General features: G+C 39.0%; 1 protein-coding gene across 1 annotated transcript; it reads right to left on the minus strand.

Annotated features, from left to right (window-relative positions):
• Positions 1–58: 58 nt before the first annotated feature.
• dpp7 (dipeptidyl-peptidase 7) lies at positions 59–15,781 on the minus strand. The gene is made up of 13 exons (XM_030059670.1): positions 15,613–15,781; positions 13,339–13,471; positions 13,113–13,252; positions 10,885–11,048; positions 10,087–10,222; positions 7,317–7,398; positions 6,624–6,790; positions 3,928–3,988; positions 2,942–3,060; positions 2,244–2,400; positions 1,123–1,187; positions 972–1,042; positions 59–857 (listed from the first exon to the last, which is right to left on the minus strand). The coding sequence occupies exons 1-13, from the start codon at positions 15,697–15,699 to the stop codon at positions 746–748; spliced, it is 1,494 nt and encodes a 497-aa protein (XP_029915530.1). The 5' UTR covers positions 15,700–15,781; the 3' UTR covers positions 59–745.
• Positions 15,782–15,996: the final 215 nt, after the last annotated feature.

Genomic DNA, 15,996 nt, shown 5'->3' on the forward strand with positions numbered 1-15,996 from the left:
TTCTGATGTGTGTGTGGGACAGTTAGTAATTTATTGCTAAATTATCATAAACATACAATTTGTATTGTTGATGTCACCTGGTTTACAATAAACACCGGATCTGCTTTAATTTTTTGTAAAAATGTGGAGATTAAAATGATTTTATTGAACAGAAAAAGTGTAACTGTCATTCATTGAAACAAAACCATTCTCAAGGCTGGTTTGCAGACCATCACATCTGTCTCGAACTCTACTGGACGTTGACTCAACCTCTACCTGTCTCTCAAACACAGGACATCAAACTGCATGTCATTATCACATTTCTTTGCACTGTTTGGTCTGTTCTTCCACAGTGATCTGATAGACGGTGTAAGGTACTGCAGAGAGATCAACATAAGAAAGCGTTTCTCTTTGCATTTGGGAAAAGCTAGTTCTGTGCCTGTTCAAAGTGTACCTGTTGGCAATGGGCCAACTGTTTGGCCTCTGGGATTGCTGCTTCCAGCATTCTGGAGAACTGCTCATCCAAACAACTTCACAGTCGACACTGCACTTTGTTGTGTCCTCAGCACTGTACCTGCCAAATGTGAAATTAATCGAAGAATGGTTGTTGTGGAGACAATCGAGGGGCAGACATATAGAGAGGGAGAGTCCTTCCATTTTAGTGAGATTATATAGATTTGATTGCCTGTTGTGGTCTTGAATAGGACCTGATTTGTTCCTGGTCTCAGTCAATTCCAGCTCCATTTGGAATTAAAATAAAAAACAACTAAAGTGACTGTTGTGATCTTGTCCTCTCCATCTTCACCCACTGTGCAATGAGGTCAGCTTCTATCTTTCTGGCGTTGATAACTGACACTGGATCAGCAGCGTTAGATTCCCTGAATAAAACAAAAGCACAGAGCTGCATCAGACTGTGTGATGGAGAATTGGGAGAAAAGTGTATTGGATGAGAAGAAAATGGCACTTTGAGAGACCAAAAAGCTCAGTTTTACCTCAAATCTAGATGATGGGCTCCCCCAGAAATGTTGATGGCAATCAGAGATGAGCTCAAGGACTTACGCACCTAAACACAACACAGCCGATAAACTCAACAGACTGGATGTCCTGACTTCACAGTCATGCCAAGTAATCTCTAGGACTTACCCCTCCGTTGGCCCATGGGTCCAGATCTCCGTTGGAGAAAATAATGTTGCTGGCGGTGGAGAGGGCTGAAACAACAAGTGAAGATTTTCTTAGAAAGACAACACTCCCCCTTCGAGAAATGCCCATTTCAGAATGAAAATGAGAATAAGAATTCCCCTGCTACAAAATAAGTGCTGAAGTAAAACAGAAAATTATTTTGGAAACTCTTTAAAGTCAGCCATTCCAAGCTATTTGCCTTCCAGGTAATGCATCCAATGGAAATTTAATTCAAAGACTGCCTTGTAAAAATCATCTGTGGTCTCAGGAGCCATGTCAAAACTAGAAGGTACTTGTTGAGTGCAAACCTCTGCCAGCGCTGCCGGTACAAGGACATTATTCCCACCACTGAACACTTCACACTGGAGTTAAACTGATTTGCTGAATCTGACAAGCTACTTATCTGTTAGTTTTGCAGCTCATATTATTACAACTACTTATCATCATCATGATTGTCTAATGTCCTGCTTAACTCTTTGAAACTGAGGCTTCATTCCAATAAATTCACAAAATTCCCTTTATTTTGTTGTAGTTTTAGTTTTCTGGGGTAATTTTCTTTTAATTTTTATTTTATTTATTTACTTAACATGTTTTGGTAATTTTGTGGTGATTTTGCTATAATTTAATTTTAAATATATGTTTATCATATTTATAACTAGTTTTCCGTTCACTTTAATTTTTAAACCAATTTTTCTGGTATTTTACTAATTTTCAGTTTTGTTCCCCCCCTGATTTTCTGATGTGTTTTGGGGGAATTTTGTTTTTGTTAATTTTCTAGCACTGGCAGATTTCTCACCTCCTTTTCAAGAAAATAATTTTGAGACTCGGTGCTAAGCCAAATGACACACTGCAGGTTCCCACTGTGACCATTGTGTAAAACTCCATGACTTTTCCTTGACTTTCTAAGTCAGGCCACTTCCATGACCCGAGAAAGTCCTTCCTAAAAAGTGTGTAAAGCAATTTGAAAAATCTCTTACACATCCTGTAAAGTGACCATTGTGTAAAATTCTTACACAGGCCTTCCTCAGAGAGCGGATCAAATTCCCTAACTTTCCCGGTCTGGAACACATTTTGCAGTGTCTCACCATTGCCCCAGTACTGGATTTTGAGCCAGCCCGGTCGTGGGATCACAGCCCAGCGCTTGGCGCAGTAAAGCTCCCGGTCTTTCTCAGTGAAGGCCATGGGAGGGAACATGTCCGTCACATTGTTGCTCTCATAGCAAAGCTCGATCTCTGTACAGGCCTGCAAGCAGAAGGAGACAAGAGCAAGCGCTACTGTGTTAGCAGGGTGAACCAAGGAAAAGCTCCACAGGTGGTCAAACCTGGTTGCCGCATCTATAACTTTGCTAAGAAAAAATGTTTTTCTATAAAGGAAATGGCTTGGGTAGTTATTATTATTTTTTTTTTTATAAATGTAGCAGTTTTAAGTCATTGTTGATGACTGTGTTGCATATTTAATGAAACTACAGTAGTTGTAGATGTCAAGTGTCACTTTCAAAATTGACCAAACCAGCAAAAATTGCTGTTTTTACCTGGGGTGGCTCAATCTATCACTGTCTGATGCTGCTCCTGTCATCGTTCACTATCTATAAATATTGTTTCAGAAGCTTTTCCACTGTCCAGAATAAAATTCCTGTGGATACCCTGAATGCCAAAAACGTGCCAGCCTCAAACTTCAGAAACCCATACATACTGAAGACTACAGTGAAGCCCCTCTTCCCTTCTCATGAGCTCAGTGTCTCTCTGGGTCAGTAACGGGATGTCCTGTGTAATGGTTGCTGTACCTGGTAGTCCCAGGCCATGCTGTTGAATCCAAGGCCACAGCCGGTGGGATCAGCACACTCCAGATACAGACTGTACAGGTCGAAGCAAGGCAGCAGCCCACTTGAGTTGTACACAATTCCTGTAAAAAGCACACCACTGAAGTTAAAGGGATGGTTCAACTATTAAAAAAACAAAACAAAACATATTATTCTCTACTGGCTGTTGTGTAGGACAGTAGTGGTGCTATCTTCCTCTCATTGTTACTGAGTGCTGGATACTGGCTGGATGCTCCAAATGCTAACTGTTAGCTACATAACAGCTAGAGGGGGGAAGAGAAATAACATCACATTTTTCAAAATGGTTAAGTCATCCCTTTAAAACTCTCACACGTATATGTAGGACATTTGTGTTACTTGGCATTAAAGTTATGTGTTGGTAACATATGCAGTTTCATACAAAATAAAGATATTCAGTCATTTTTCCATTCAATTTCTATATTATTTCTCTTCACAGAGGGTTAGAGTCTAATCTAGTACGCAGTGGGTGGAAGGCACAGAGACATCCTGGGCCGGTTGCCAAATCATCACAAGACAAACACAGATAAAAAAATAACCGTAATAATAAAAAAAAAAACCTCCATTCATACATATGGACAATGTACCATCTCCAGTCAAGAAACCAAATCCACAGTGCCCTCTACTGCTTATTCACATGAAATGCATCTGAATGAACTGGGTGAAGATGTGATTTCCAAACCCCTACATAACCATCATCATTCAGTATTGTCTGGGATACAGTGGGAAAAAAAAAAAAAAAAATCAGAAAAAAAAACAGTTTGTCTGCCAAGGTCTTTAGTTGACAACTGTCCTTAATAGAAATACTGACGTTCATTCTAATTTTGTGAGAGAGGGCAGTTTCTTCACATGATGGGTCTATGAACTCTGACCTACGAGTCACCACTGAGAAAATGTGAGTGAGGCAATTATTTGGAGTCTATGTCCTTTACCTGCTGTGTTTTTGAGGTTGGCGAGCAGGTCGGGTCCACTCAGCATTGTGTCACATGCCACCTGCAAAACCAAGCTAGCATTACTATAGACCTATCATATCACAAGTCTACTACTAGACAAGCAAGAGGATACCTTTATCTTGTTAAGACACTCAAAAAAAAACAAAAAAAAAAAAACATCTGATGAATTACAATTTACTTAGACTGAGATTTTCCATCGGCAGTACAGTAAGTACAATTAATCTTTTGACACAATAGCAACATATGGTAATCCTATTTAATAATCAAACAACTTTAATGAAAATTCATCATTATAGGGAGGGACTTTGCGTGTTTGAGCGGTATTATATGAGGCACAATTTAGGCGCATATGATGTGGTAAAGCACTTATCAGTTCAAACATAATGTATTTATTGAAAGTTTTGTCTGGTTCTATTATCCAGGTAACATTTTTTGGTTCAGGTTATCTGTCATTTATTTATCAGCCTGATCAGACATCATCATTGCTGCCAGTGGTGCAGGACATGCTGACCATATGGAAAGTAATTATATATTAATAAATATCATTAATATATTGAGTAGTTAATTCCAGTAAAACAATGTAAATTCATAAAACTAATTAAAACTATTGGTTTACTGTGATGAAGAAAAAATGGTCTTACAGTGTTCATTGTGTTATTTAGCAACGTTTAAAATGTATGTATCCATCGAGATACATGGTGCTAGATAAGGGGTAGAAAATTAACCAGTGTGTGGTATTGAAAATTTTGTTTCACACCGCAAAAACACTTAAAACATATTATCATGTACAGGTATACACATTGGGCCAGTATAACCATGTATTTTCCTGCCAGGCATCACAGTTGGCTCATTCTAGGGCAAAAGAAAGGCGTTTAACAGAATCAGAGAGGATGAGAGTGGCAGAGGAGATCCCAGCCAGCTCTTCAGACTCAGACTACACTGATGAAGATGAAGAATTCACCTCAGATCAGAGATAGAGTCAGGAAGTGAGGATTATTCTTCTGAGAAAGAGGAGAGAAAAATGAAGAGAGAGAGAGGGGAAACAAGAGGCTCTGAGTTTTTTTGTTTTGTTTTTTTAAATCATTTTTAAAAAAATGGAGTTGTAATGTACTTTTGTTTTTACAAAATACATTTAAAAAGAAATTCTTTAAAACATATGTTTATGTTACTTTTTATACAGTTGCTATTCACCTGGTAGAACTGGATTGGTAGAACTGAAGGTTGTGGCAGGCCCACACATTGATATAAATGATCAAATCAATTTAAATACCAGTATGAGTGACACAACTTAATGGATGACTTCTCTTCATCAAATAAAACATTGAAATGTTTGACATTTTGACTCTTTTTACACCTTAATAGGGCAATGTCTCCTGGGAGATACAACTCATAAAAACCCAAATATAGAATATACTTATATTCCACTTGTTCCTGTTTAAGGGTTAAGAATAAAATTAGCTAACTCTTTTTTCTTTTTTTTCCATTACACGGTTTTAACTGATTATGAAACGGTCTCAAATTAATACTGATGCTTCTATATGACTTACATAAGAAAATGAGACCATCAGTGAGAAGACTGGCTATTTCTCAACAGATATTCTAAAATCCTGTCCTTGAGTTGCTGTCCACATGGAATCAGATGAAACAATTACGGCATGCAGAGCAGTGGCCTGTGTTAACTGTCAGCTGCGGTCAGCCATAGTCCAGGATGTAAACAGATGTATCTTTTTTTATGTTATGTCTTTCTGTCATTTGTTTTCACTAGGCCAGATCAAGATCTTTACAAAATGAGGGGTTGGTGCTCAAGGCAAATGCAGTCCTCATTGTGGGAAACGCTACATAGCATTTGTCCGCAGGGGTCGCTAAACTCAACACAAAATGAAAGTTTCTTCTACTTGCTGTAAGCTATGATATCTTGAGTGTCTTAGATCAGGTCAGGTTCATTACCCCCTTATCCCGTGAGGACACTTTGGTAACTTCTGTAAAAGTGAGTAAAGCCATTTGACAAGTCCACATTGAATCAACTGATCTAAGGGGAGTCAAAATTATCCTGATTTTTGGCATTAAAGTCAGCTGGAATGTTAAGAAAAATCCTAAACCTGCATTTTCATGATCAGAAACTTCATCAACTAAAATACCAAATTTTCAGATTTAATTCAAGTGGAATAGTTTTACTCTGTAAGAAAAGTCTTGAAATTCTTGCCCTTGGTCCTCCTCTGGCTCAAGGTGCTCAACAAAATCCCCAGCAGGAGTGTTTGGCTGGAATAAAAACCTGCAGGTTCTTAGCCTTCCATGGCACAGACTGCCTCTACCTGCTCTGTACAAAGATTATTATTATAACAAGAAAGCCCTCAGAACAGCAAAAACTTCTGCCAACGTTCTGCAACTGTCAAGATATGCCAGTCCCACATGTTGGATATTCACCATATCCACCTCTGGCCAATCAATGTGAAAAGTGAATAAGTTCTTCCTTGCCCCCTAACCAACCTTTCCACCAAGTTTCATGCAAATCCATTCATAACTTTGAGATATCTTGCAAACATGAAACCAAACAGTCAAACAGCATGAGGTGAGATGCCCCATCCAATTCTGCTGGCAGAGGTATTGAACACATAAAACTACAGTCCACTGTTATGACAGTTTTTTTTTTTTTTTTTTTTTTTTTTTTTTGGTACCTTGACAGGGTTGGCTGGCAGGCTGCCCATGAAGTGAGTGCTGTAGGGGTAGTCCAACATAGCCATGATGGTGAAGGCGTTCCTCAGCAGGCCGTTCAGCTGGTGAACATCCTTAGGAGAGGACGGGGTCTTACACAGGGCGAACTCTGACTGGATACGACTGTACTCTGTGGCAAAACAACAGGGCTGGTTTAGACCTTTGGATTCCTCCAGGTTTAACTTGATTTCATTCGTTCAGACTGTTGCATGAAAAGGTTGTATCTTCAAAATATCAACTTTTTATGAACTAAAAATAAGCATCTATGGAGTGATGAAAACATGGATACAAAAAAATCCATCTTTCTGGCTGTGGTGCACCATGGGGATAGTTCATCCATTTTGAAAAAAGTGACTGGATGGATACTCGAAATGCTAACTGTTGGCCTCCTGCCATTCGGGTGGACCCCCCCTCATCCCCCACTCCCCTTATCGCACGAGAAGGGATTTAATTGATATGCTGTTTTGTCATGTAAAGTCTTCCCAAACTTTTCTGCAACACCCTAACTTTCAAAATCTTGAAAACCATCATTCATTTTTCATATGCCTCAAGAGTTTTCAGCCCTCTGGAGGACACCTGGCTAATGAATATCAGAGGTCAGAGCTTGTCCTGATGGATTTGTATTTTCTACAGCAGGAGTGTAGCGCAACATTTACCTTGCTGTTCACCTAATTGTTTTAGCTGCTGGAAAGCTCCTCTCACAGCATCTCTGCATTCTGGGGCATAGCTCTCAAAGTCCTTTACAGAAAAAAACAAAAAAAAAACAAAAAAACAAAATCAGAAGGTATGTCAAGGAATGACAAAGCAAAACTGCACTTTGGTGGAGTGTTAGGTTGTATAGTTACCTGGAGGTTATGAGTCTACATGGTGGTGGGTAGAGTACAGAATAGTTCTATTTGAGTAAGAGTACAGTTACTCATCCAAAAATGTAACTGAGTAAAAGTAAAACTTACCCTGTAAAAACTACTCAAATAATAACAATAAACTACTCAAATAAGAGTAACAGAGTATTCAATTAAAAAAATAAAACAAAACTATTACTTCACTACTACACTATTTCAAGTAGTGAGTACTGGTTACATTATTTTGTTTGGTCTATTTTCACTCCTTTTGATGAAATAAAGAAGTATGATTCAAAAAGAAGCAATTGAACATCATATTTATTTGGTGCACAGACTGTTGATCAACTGTTGCCTGACACGCCCGCTGGCTGACCTTCATTTACAAATGTCTTCTTGGCCTCCTACCTGTGTAATTATCTATGCAGAAGTCGCACCCAGTCTGGTCTACACTAAAACAATGTTTTTCAGCCTGCTGTTCCTTATGTCAGAACAGAGTGAGGAAAAACAGTTTTTAAATATTCTGCCCCATCAGCCTGGAACTCGTGTCAGCAGGAACACAAACTGTCTGAGTCGATCAACCTTGGTGAATTCAAATCAATTTTTAAGGACCTTGGAAGAAGAAACGTCGGTCAGTGTCCTTGTTTTTAAATTCTGGATGTCACAGTAAAAGTTGTACATTCTAATTTGTACAAATTTGTGCCGGATGTATTTATGATTACTTATTTTTTTGTATTTTGTATTTTTAATCTCAGTGAGATTAAACTTGATAAATATATTAAGATAAATAAAATTTAAAAAATAAACAAAACAAAGTGGGCAGCAGGACAGTGTTATTTTGGGAGCTGTATTGCTACTGAATGGAGAGACAGAAATCCAGTATTGTGAATTAGCAGCCCAGGGGAGCACAGAGCAGCTAATGAGGATATTTCACCACCATGTGGACTCATAACAAGTCAACAGAGCTATACACCCAACATGCTACCAAAGTTCAATTTTGCTTTAATTAAAAGTTCTGTTCTCCAATACAGTGTGTACCACAAAACATATGACAGTATAAATGTTAGCAAACTGTCAAACTTTAAAGGTTCACAGCATTAGTGAGGTACTTGGCTGACAAAGTAGTAACACTTCAAACTGTGAGGCTGCAACAGAACAGTGCCCCATACTTCATTTCTGTTGTCAGCACTCAGTATGATCAGCGGTGGGAAATCTTTTCTATATGGTGGGAAGTGTTGAATCAAAACTTATGAGTGAAATACAAAGTGTTTCGAAATAGCAGTGAGCGAGTGTGCAGACACTGGCTGACCCTCTTTGCTCCACCAGACACAACATTTCTTTTACTGATGTCACCTCACAGGGTTTCTGAGTGATAAAGTCTTTAACACTAGAAGAGATATTTAGTCACCTCTTGCTGCACTTAGGGCCCAAATGAGCCCTGGAGCAACTTTATCATTTAATATTTCACAAACAAATACAGAATTCACATCCTAACATGCACCACCATCTGTGACGGCCCACTAACAATGAAAAAACAGGCAGGAGATGTATAATGCAGTTAATGGTTTCTGCATCAGTTGACACTTTGTTTGCAGACCTTAAAAGGTATTAGTTCCCCCATTTTGAAAAATGTGTTATTATCTCACTTCCCCCCCAGTTGTTATGTAGTGCTGCAGTGGTGCTATCTTCCTCTCATTGTTACTGAGTGCTGGATACTGGCTGGATGCTCCACAGGCTAACTGTTAGCATTGCACACATGCTGGAGGACAAAAATAACAACTTCTCCCAGAGAACTAAAAAATAAGCAATGTTGTGGCAGGCCTGTTCTTTTCCTCTGTCCCCTATACAGTCAATTCTGCTACACATCAAACTATAACTTTGTTTATTTATCAGTTTGAGTGGATTAAGGCTGTCATTTTCAATTTGATATTATTTCATAAAACCTCTAACTCAAGCAATCAACTTCTGTCTCTGTGGTGGCTGTGGCTCCTCTGGCGTGGAGTGACATAGGAAGTGCAGAAGTTACCAGATCTACCACAAAACTATCATCTCAGAAGTCTTTTCATTTAAGAAAGTGAAACTTACGACCATTAGCTGGGGAGAGAGGAAGATAGCACCACTACTGTCCTACAGATCAGCTGGGGGAAAGTCAGTTTTTTTTTTGTTTGTTTGTTTGTTTTTGGGTGAACTAGCCCTTTAAGACACCACTGCACACCTATCTATCTATCTATCTATCTATCTATCTATATCTATATATCTATCTCTATATAGATAGAGATAGATATAGATATATCTATCTATATCTATAGATATATATATACCTAGATAGATAGATATAGATATATCTATCTCTATATCTATCTATCTATCTATATATGTCTGTCTATGTATCCATCTATCTATCTCTATCAACTGATCGATCCATCGATCGATAGAGCGATAGATAGATCGATAGATATACATATACATATACACACTGCATCTTAAATTTAAGGTCTGGATACAGGAGCACTGAATGAAGGGGATACAATCACCTGCATTCTCTGCCTCGTGACATGCTTTTGTGTTCACCATTTGTCCAACTTACAGACGTGACATCACGGAAAAACTGCCTGGAGTCTCCCAGCCCAGCAGTTGACAATATGGGGGCGCTAGCAGCCAGGGCTCCAGCCACGATGTTTGGATATTTCAGCCTCATATAGACAGAGAGCATCCCTCCATAGCTGCAAGGGAGAGATGGGATGACCGCACAAAATTACTTAAAGCTAAGTAAGCTTACTCTCCTTTTTAGTAACAATCCTTTACTTCTGGCTTAAGATGGGCTGAGGAATGATTGGATCCGCGCCAAGTTACTCAATCATAAATAATTTAGTCATCTCAAAGCAAAGGGAACCCTCTTTTTAGGCTATTTCATAATTTTAAGAGTGAAAGTGTTCTCAAGTGCTCTCAAATCTCTCTCTGAAACCTAATACTGTAGCAAGTGTTTAATGTGGCATCATATTCTGTATGCTTGAGACTGCTGTGGTTTGACCGAGGTTTTTTGAAGGCTGATACGGACACTTTTGAAGTGAAGCTGCATGTAATGTAACACTTTGCCTGGATATTCAATATCTTATACAATTTTCATACCCACAAGTCTCCAAATTTCTGATTATTCAGTGTCTTCCCATAAATTTTCTTCTTGTGAGGATGGAAAAGTGTGTGAAACAACCAAGGCACACTAAAACTCTAAATGGAAACTGAAAATAATAATCATGTGGTTTTGATGAGTTACATAATAAATCAGAGCGCATGAGGGACTCCAAAACAAATCGCCAGTGGACGACACTGACTGTCTGATAGCAGAATTTAAATAAAAGGTGTGTATTGGCCTGACAGTTCTTACCTGCCACCAAATACAATGACAGGACATGCTGTGGCGGCCAGCTGCTGTTTCAGCTCGGTGATCATGACAGCATAGTCAGCTAGGGCCTGCTCCACCGTCAGCAGGCCCACAAAGGGGATGTTGAAGGACTCCTTGCCAAATGGGAGGGATTTGCCGTAGTACCTCTGTCAAGTGGAGGGAGAGGGGATTCAAGCTTGATCAGATATTCAAAACAAGTGCATGCTGGGTCAAAGCTGCAGTGCATACTGTCAGCTCCACTGATTTCCTGACTGACAAACTTTATGCACCAGTGTTGAGAAAACAGCTCCAAGTTCTGCCGTGGTCAAGAGTTTCCTGTGACTCCGTCAGGGCAGGAGAGCCACTTTTGCCCTCTGGCCACATTTGGCTTTTGCTGCGAGGGTGCTCAGCTGTCATGAATCAGCTGACAGTGAGTCAGTCAACTTCTTCCCACTGTCATTACTTTGCAAGCTCTATTCAGTCAATAATTCGCTGTCTGCACCCTGTCTGTATTTTGCTCAACTTTGGCTGTGACACTGGCTGTGTCTCGGTCTTCCCACACACACACACACACACACACACACACACACACACACACACACACACACACACACACACACACACACACACACACACACACACACACACACACACACACACACACACACACACACACACACAGCAGCCTTTATGTTTGTTGAGTCACCCAGCATATGCTTGCTTTTCTTATTTATACACTCTCAAAAAACTGAATAGCTGATGACACTTATTTGGACTATTAACTTAATATCAACCTAACCCTAACTGATACAAAGCTGATAGTATGGGTCAGCTGATCAGCTCAGTCTATTGATGCTGAGTAATTAAGGTCCCCCTTACTTCTGCAGCCTGTCCCGTGTGTCCCCTGCACTTTATTCTACCTACACATTGTATTCTATCCACACATCTCTTTTTCCCTTCTTTTTAGTAGATGCCATTTACAAGCATTTAACCCTTTGAAACCAGAGTGAATTCACTTGGGGAAAGGGGTGACTGGCAAATTAACAAGAAATAACAAATAATCAAAAATAAGAAATAACTAAAAATTAGCAAGAAAGCAGTCAGAAGTTACAAAAATGATCCAAAAATGTACACAAATTTTGTAATAAATAAATGAATAGCAATAATAAAAATAACAATAAGCCCAGCCAGCCAGCTTGTTCCTCCTTCCATAACAGACAGCACGCCAGTTAAAATGCCCACGGTTGTTAACAATCTAGTGCAAATATACTATATAATATATACCTATGCTTCACCAGCACTTTGGACCAGCAGCCACCACAGCTCTACACTAAGTGCACTGCAGCTGTGGGACAGGAGGAGCAGAACTGAAACTGGGGGTGCTGTCACACTTGATGCTGCATGGCCTCTGGATGCTCATCACAGCTGATGGCTCAGGCAGAAAAATACAGCCTTGCAGCAGGTGTGAGCTGCACTCAATTCTGTTTCATTTAAATACTGAGCAGTGGCAGAAATTAAAAAAGAATGTTCTCAGGACATTTGACACCAACCAACCTGTCAAATCTGGACTGGCCACCTTGTTCCTGTGGTGGTACATTAAAGTATTGCAAATGGTACACTGATCAATAATGATCAATGCATCTGTAGCTCTGCCCTAGAGGTGAAGTTGGGAGCCAAAATCCATTAATCCAAGCAAATTCATTTGATTTCTCTCAAAATCCTGGTTAAAAGGTTATGAGAATATAAGCAACACTATATGTTCTGATACCAATATCTGCAATGCCTCCAATACACCCTAAATAAATATCACATCCATACAGGGTTAGTAGGATAAAGCTATGAGACTTTTCTTTTCTTCTTATTAAATTGGTGCTCTTTATCTGACTATATGCAAGTTCAGGTATCAGAATGCGTATCAGGAAGGAAAAAAAATGTTATTCAAACAGCTCTAATTTTGTTCAGAGTTAAACCTTCTAAAAAATAAATTATTTTAAAAGTTAAAAAGTGAGTTAAAATAAGCTTTAACAATAAAGGTCCTGCACCCAGCCAGAAAACTAAGATTTCAAGACTGAATATGAGACTAAATGACTTGTTCATAACATGTGTGTCTGTAACTCGAGCCCACCTGCTCACTCACTGAAACTCACTCTATTCCTTTCCCAGTGACTGGACTGATATAGCGAGGCCTCCACCAGTGCTTTCATTAGTGATGTTAATGTCTGTACTCTTACATGTTCAGCAAATATGACCAAGGCTCTCTGCTGGGCAGCCAACTCCATGATGAATCCAGAGTTCAGGGCAAAATCCCAGATGTCACCCTCGTTTCCAGTGTAGAAGAAAATAGGCCCATAGCCTTTTTCCCAGTACTTGTCTAAAGTGGGAGACGACAGAGACATTAACATGGGCTCCTGGATGCAAAACAGGCATATTCAGCCAGAAACTGCTGCGTGGATTTACCAGTGATCAGGTAGCGCTGGCTGTAGCTTCCATTCCCCACACTGTTAAAGTTGAAGTGGTCCATAGTCTGAGTGAAATACTTCTCTGTGAACGGGGATTCATATTTTGTCTTGAACCCGTGATGTTTGTTTATCTAGAAAAATTAAGAGCACAAATTACATTTCAAAGGAGAGTCTGGTGTTCATTAAGCTTGACCTTGTGAGCCCACACTTTGCACACCAGGGCTGTTTTAATTAGTCATAAATGAAGAAGAAAAGATTTTGATTTGTTTATCATGAGCTGATAAGCTGTAAACTCTCACATACTGTCCACAAACTGCAGTATCTGTGTAATGACAAGAGCAAGCCAAACTCGATCCAATAATCTGCTTTGAAACCTGTAAAAGTCCACTTGATTTTGTTCATGATGTCACAAAAAGGAAATTATCAGAAAATTAGAAAAAATGGCAAAGTAATTACAAATATATTATATTTCTAAGTTTTAAAACTATGTATTTACCCCCCCCTCCCCACCCCCCCCCCCCACCCCCACACACACACGCACACACACACACACACACACCTTTCCAATATAGCTATGAATAATAATAATTTACAATAATAATGAGAGGAACATTTTAAAAATACACAACAGTTACAAAAATATGCCCCCCCAAAAAATTTAAATATAAAGAAATAATGCCAATTTTGTTCAGGGGGTGAAATAATACATTTCAACAAAAACAGTCAACAGTCTCCTAGGTTTCAAAGGGCTAATGCTGCCTTGCTATTTGGCAAACACTATATGCAATAAAAGATATAAAATCTAGATCTGATAAAAAATGAAACACAGTGCCATCCTGTTTGCGGAGTAGTCCAAGGCTGTCAATACAGCTGACTGGTCCCTGTGGTCACAAGGATAGCACGGGATCAGTTTCAACACCATGGCTAGCAGCTGGCTCCACAGCGCCAGCTCAGACATCTCAGTGTCTGGAAATGGGAAGTTCATTCAAGCAAGCTCTTACCAACAACAAAAAGTGTTCCTTTAGGTTTAGTTTTTGGGTCCTTGTTTATTTAGCATCTAAAATATATCAATTACATTACCTCATCCTTCAAGTTCATCTTTATGCAGATGACACGATTGCTTCATGTATTGTCAGCACTACAGTTAGCTACAGAATACCTGCAACTGATTACTGCTCTGCAAGATGCACACCTTATAGTATCTGATTCAAATAAAACCAAACCAGATGTACACTGCTCTCCAGAGACAGAGGTAAATTTATGTCTATAATTAATAGGCCTGACACAGACAGTGACAGAATACCAATATCCTGAAGTTTATTTTTAACTCTTTGAAACCCAGGAGCCCTTGGGCAGAATTTATTTCACCCAGATTTAATTCATGTTTTAAAATATGTTCTTGATAATTACATAATTTTTTGTCTTTGTTTTTTGTACAATTTTCCCAGCATGTATTTGTTAATTTGCAAATTGGTATTTTTTTTCTCCGGATTTTCAAGAAGAAAAAAAAAAGTGAAATTGCTCACATTTCAAAGGGTTTACACATCAGATCAGTGCTGGATTGAGGTATAAATGCTTGTGAACACTGCCAGATGCCTTTCACAGGATATTTAACCTTTTCAACCCTGAACAAATTCACCTGATTTCTTCCAAAAGACAGGGGAAAATGTGATGAGTAAATAAGCAAATATATGAATAATGACAAGCACATTATTTATAATCATTATAATTATATATTTAAAATTAACTTACAAGAACATAAACATAAAATTAAGAAAAAAATCTAAATAATGACTAAAACAATATAAATTAATCACTGAGTAAATATATAAATAAATAAAGTGGGAAAAACTCCTTATACACAAATGTACATGCAGCTTGCCTTTGATTAGCAGGACGAGAATAGTGTAAGCAGTTGAAACAAGGCTCTTACGGTTGTGTTTTTCCTGCTCGGTTCGACATACGTTACATGAAATATATCTAAAATGTTTGTACTTTTGTAAGTGGTTGACTAGTATTTCCTGACTGTCTTCCACCAAAGACACCGGTCATTTAGATAAAGCAAACCATTTTACAGAGAGCAGCTGGTTAAGGCCTCAGCTCGTGCTCGGTCGGCTGAGTACAGGTGTGTAAAAAGCAACGTAACGTTACATTTAAAGTGTCTCTATGAAAGGACGGGACTGGGCCAGTCTCTCCGTCATACGAACACAGCAGGATAAAACATTTTAGGGAAGGAAAACTAAACAAAAACCAAGGACGTCGGTAAAATTACCTGAAAATATCTGCCTGGCAGGCCCTGCAGTAGCCCTGGCGAAAGGGAGACGAGGTATACGGCGAGAAAAGCAAAAATCTTATTCATGCTGGACAGGAGTGCAAACACAAACTACAACTTCTTTCATCACTAAAAAGGTGCTCGTTTTATCTGGCCTGACTGCGCATGCGCAGACCCAGTCTATCACATGACTTGTGTTTTCATGTGTGCAACGTTTAAGTACTGCTTGTAAATCTCACCTCTGAAATCAGACGTCCTAAGTACGACAACCGAATCAAGTCACTTTGGTCTGCAGTGGTCATAAAATAAGTCTGTGACAATAGTATTTTTAGCAGTCTGTTTTACCTTGTATCTTTTATTTTATTCATTGTATGTATCGGTTAT

This window comes from Myripristis murdjan, chromosome 9, assembly GCF_902150065.1.
Source record: "Myripristis murdjan chromosome 9, fMyrMur1.1, whole genome shotgun sequence".
NCBI lineage: Eukaryota > Metazoa > Chordata > Actinopteri > Holocentriformes > Holocentridae > Myripristis > Myripristis murdjan.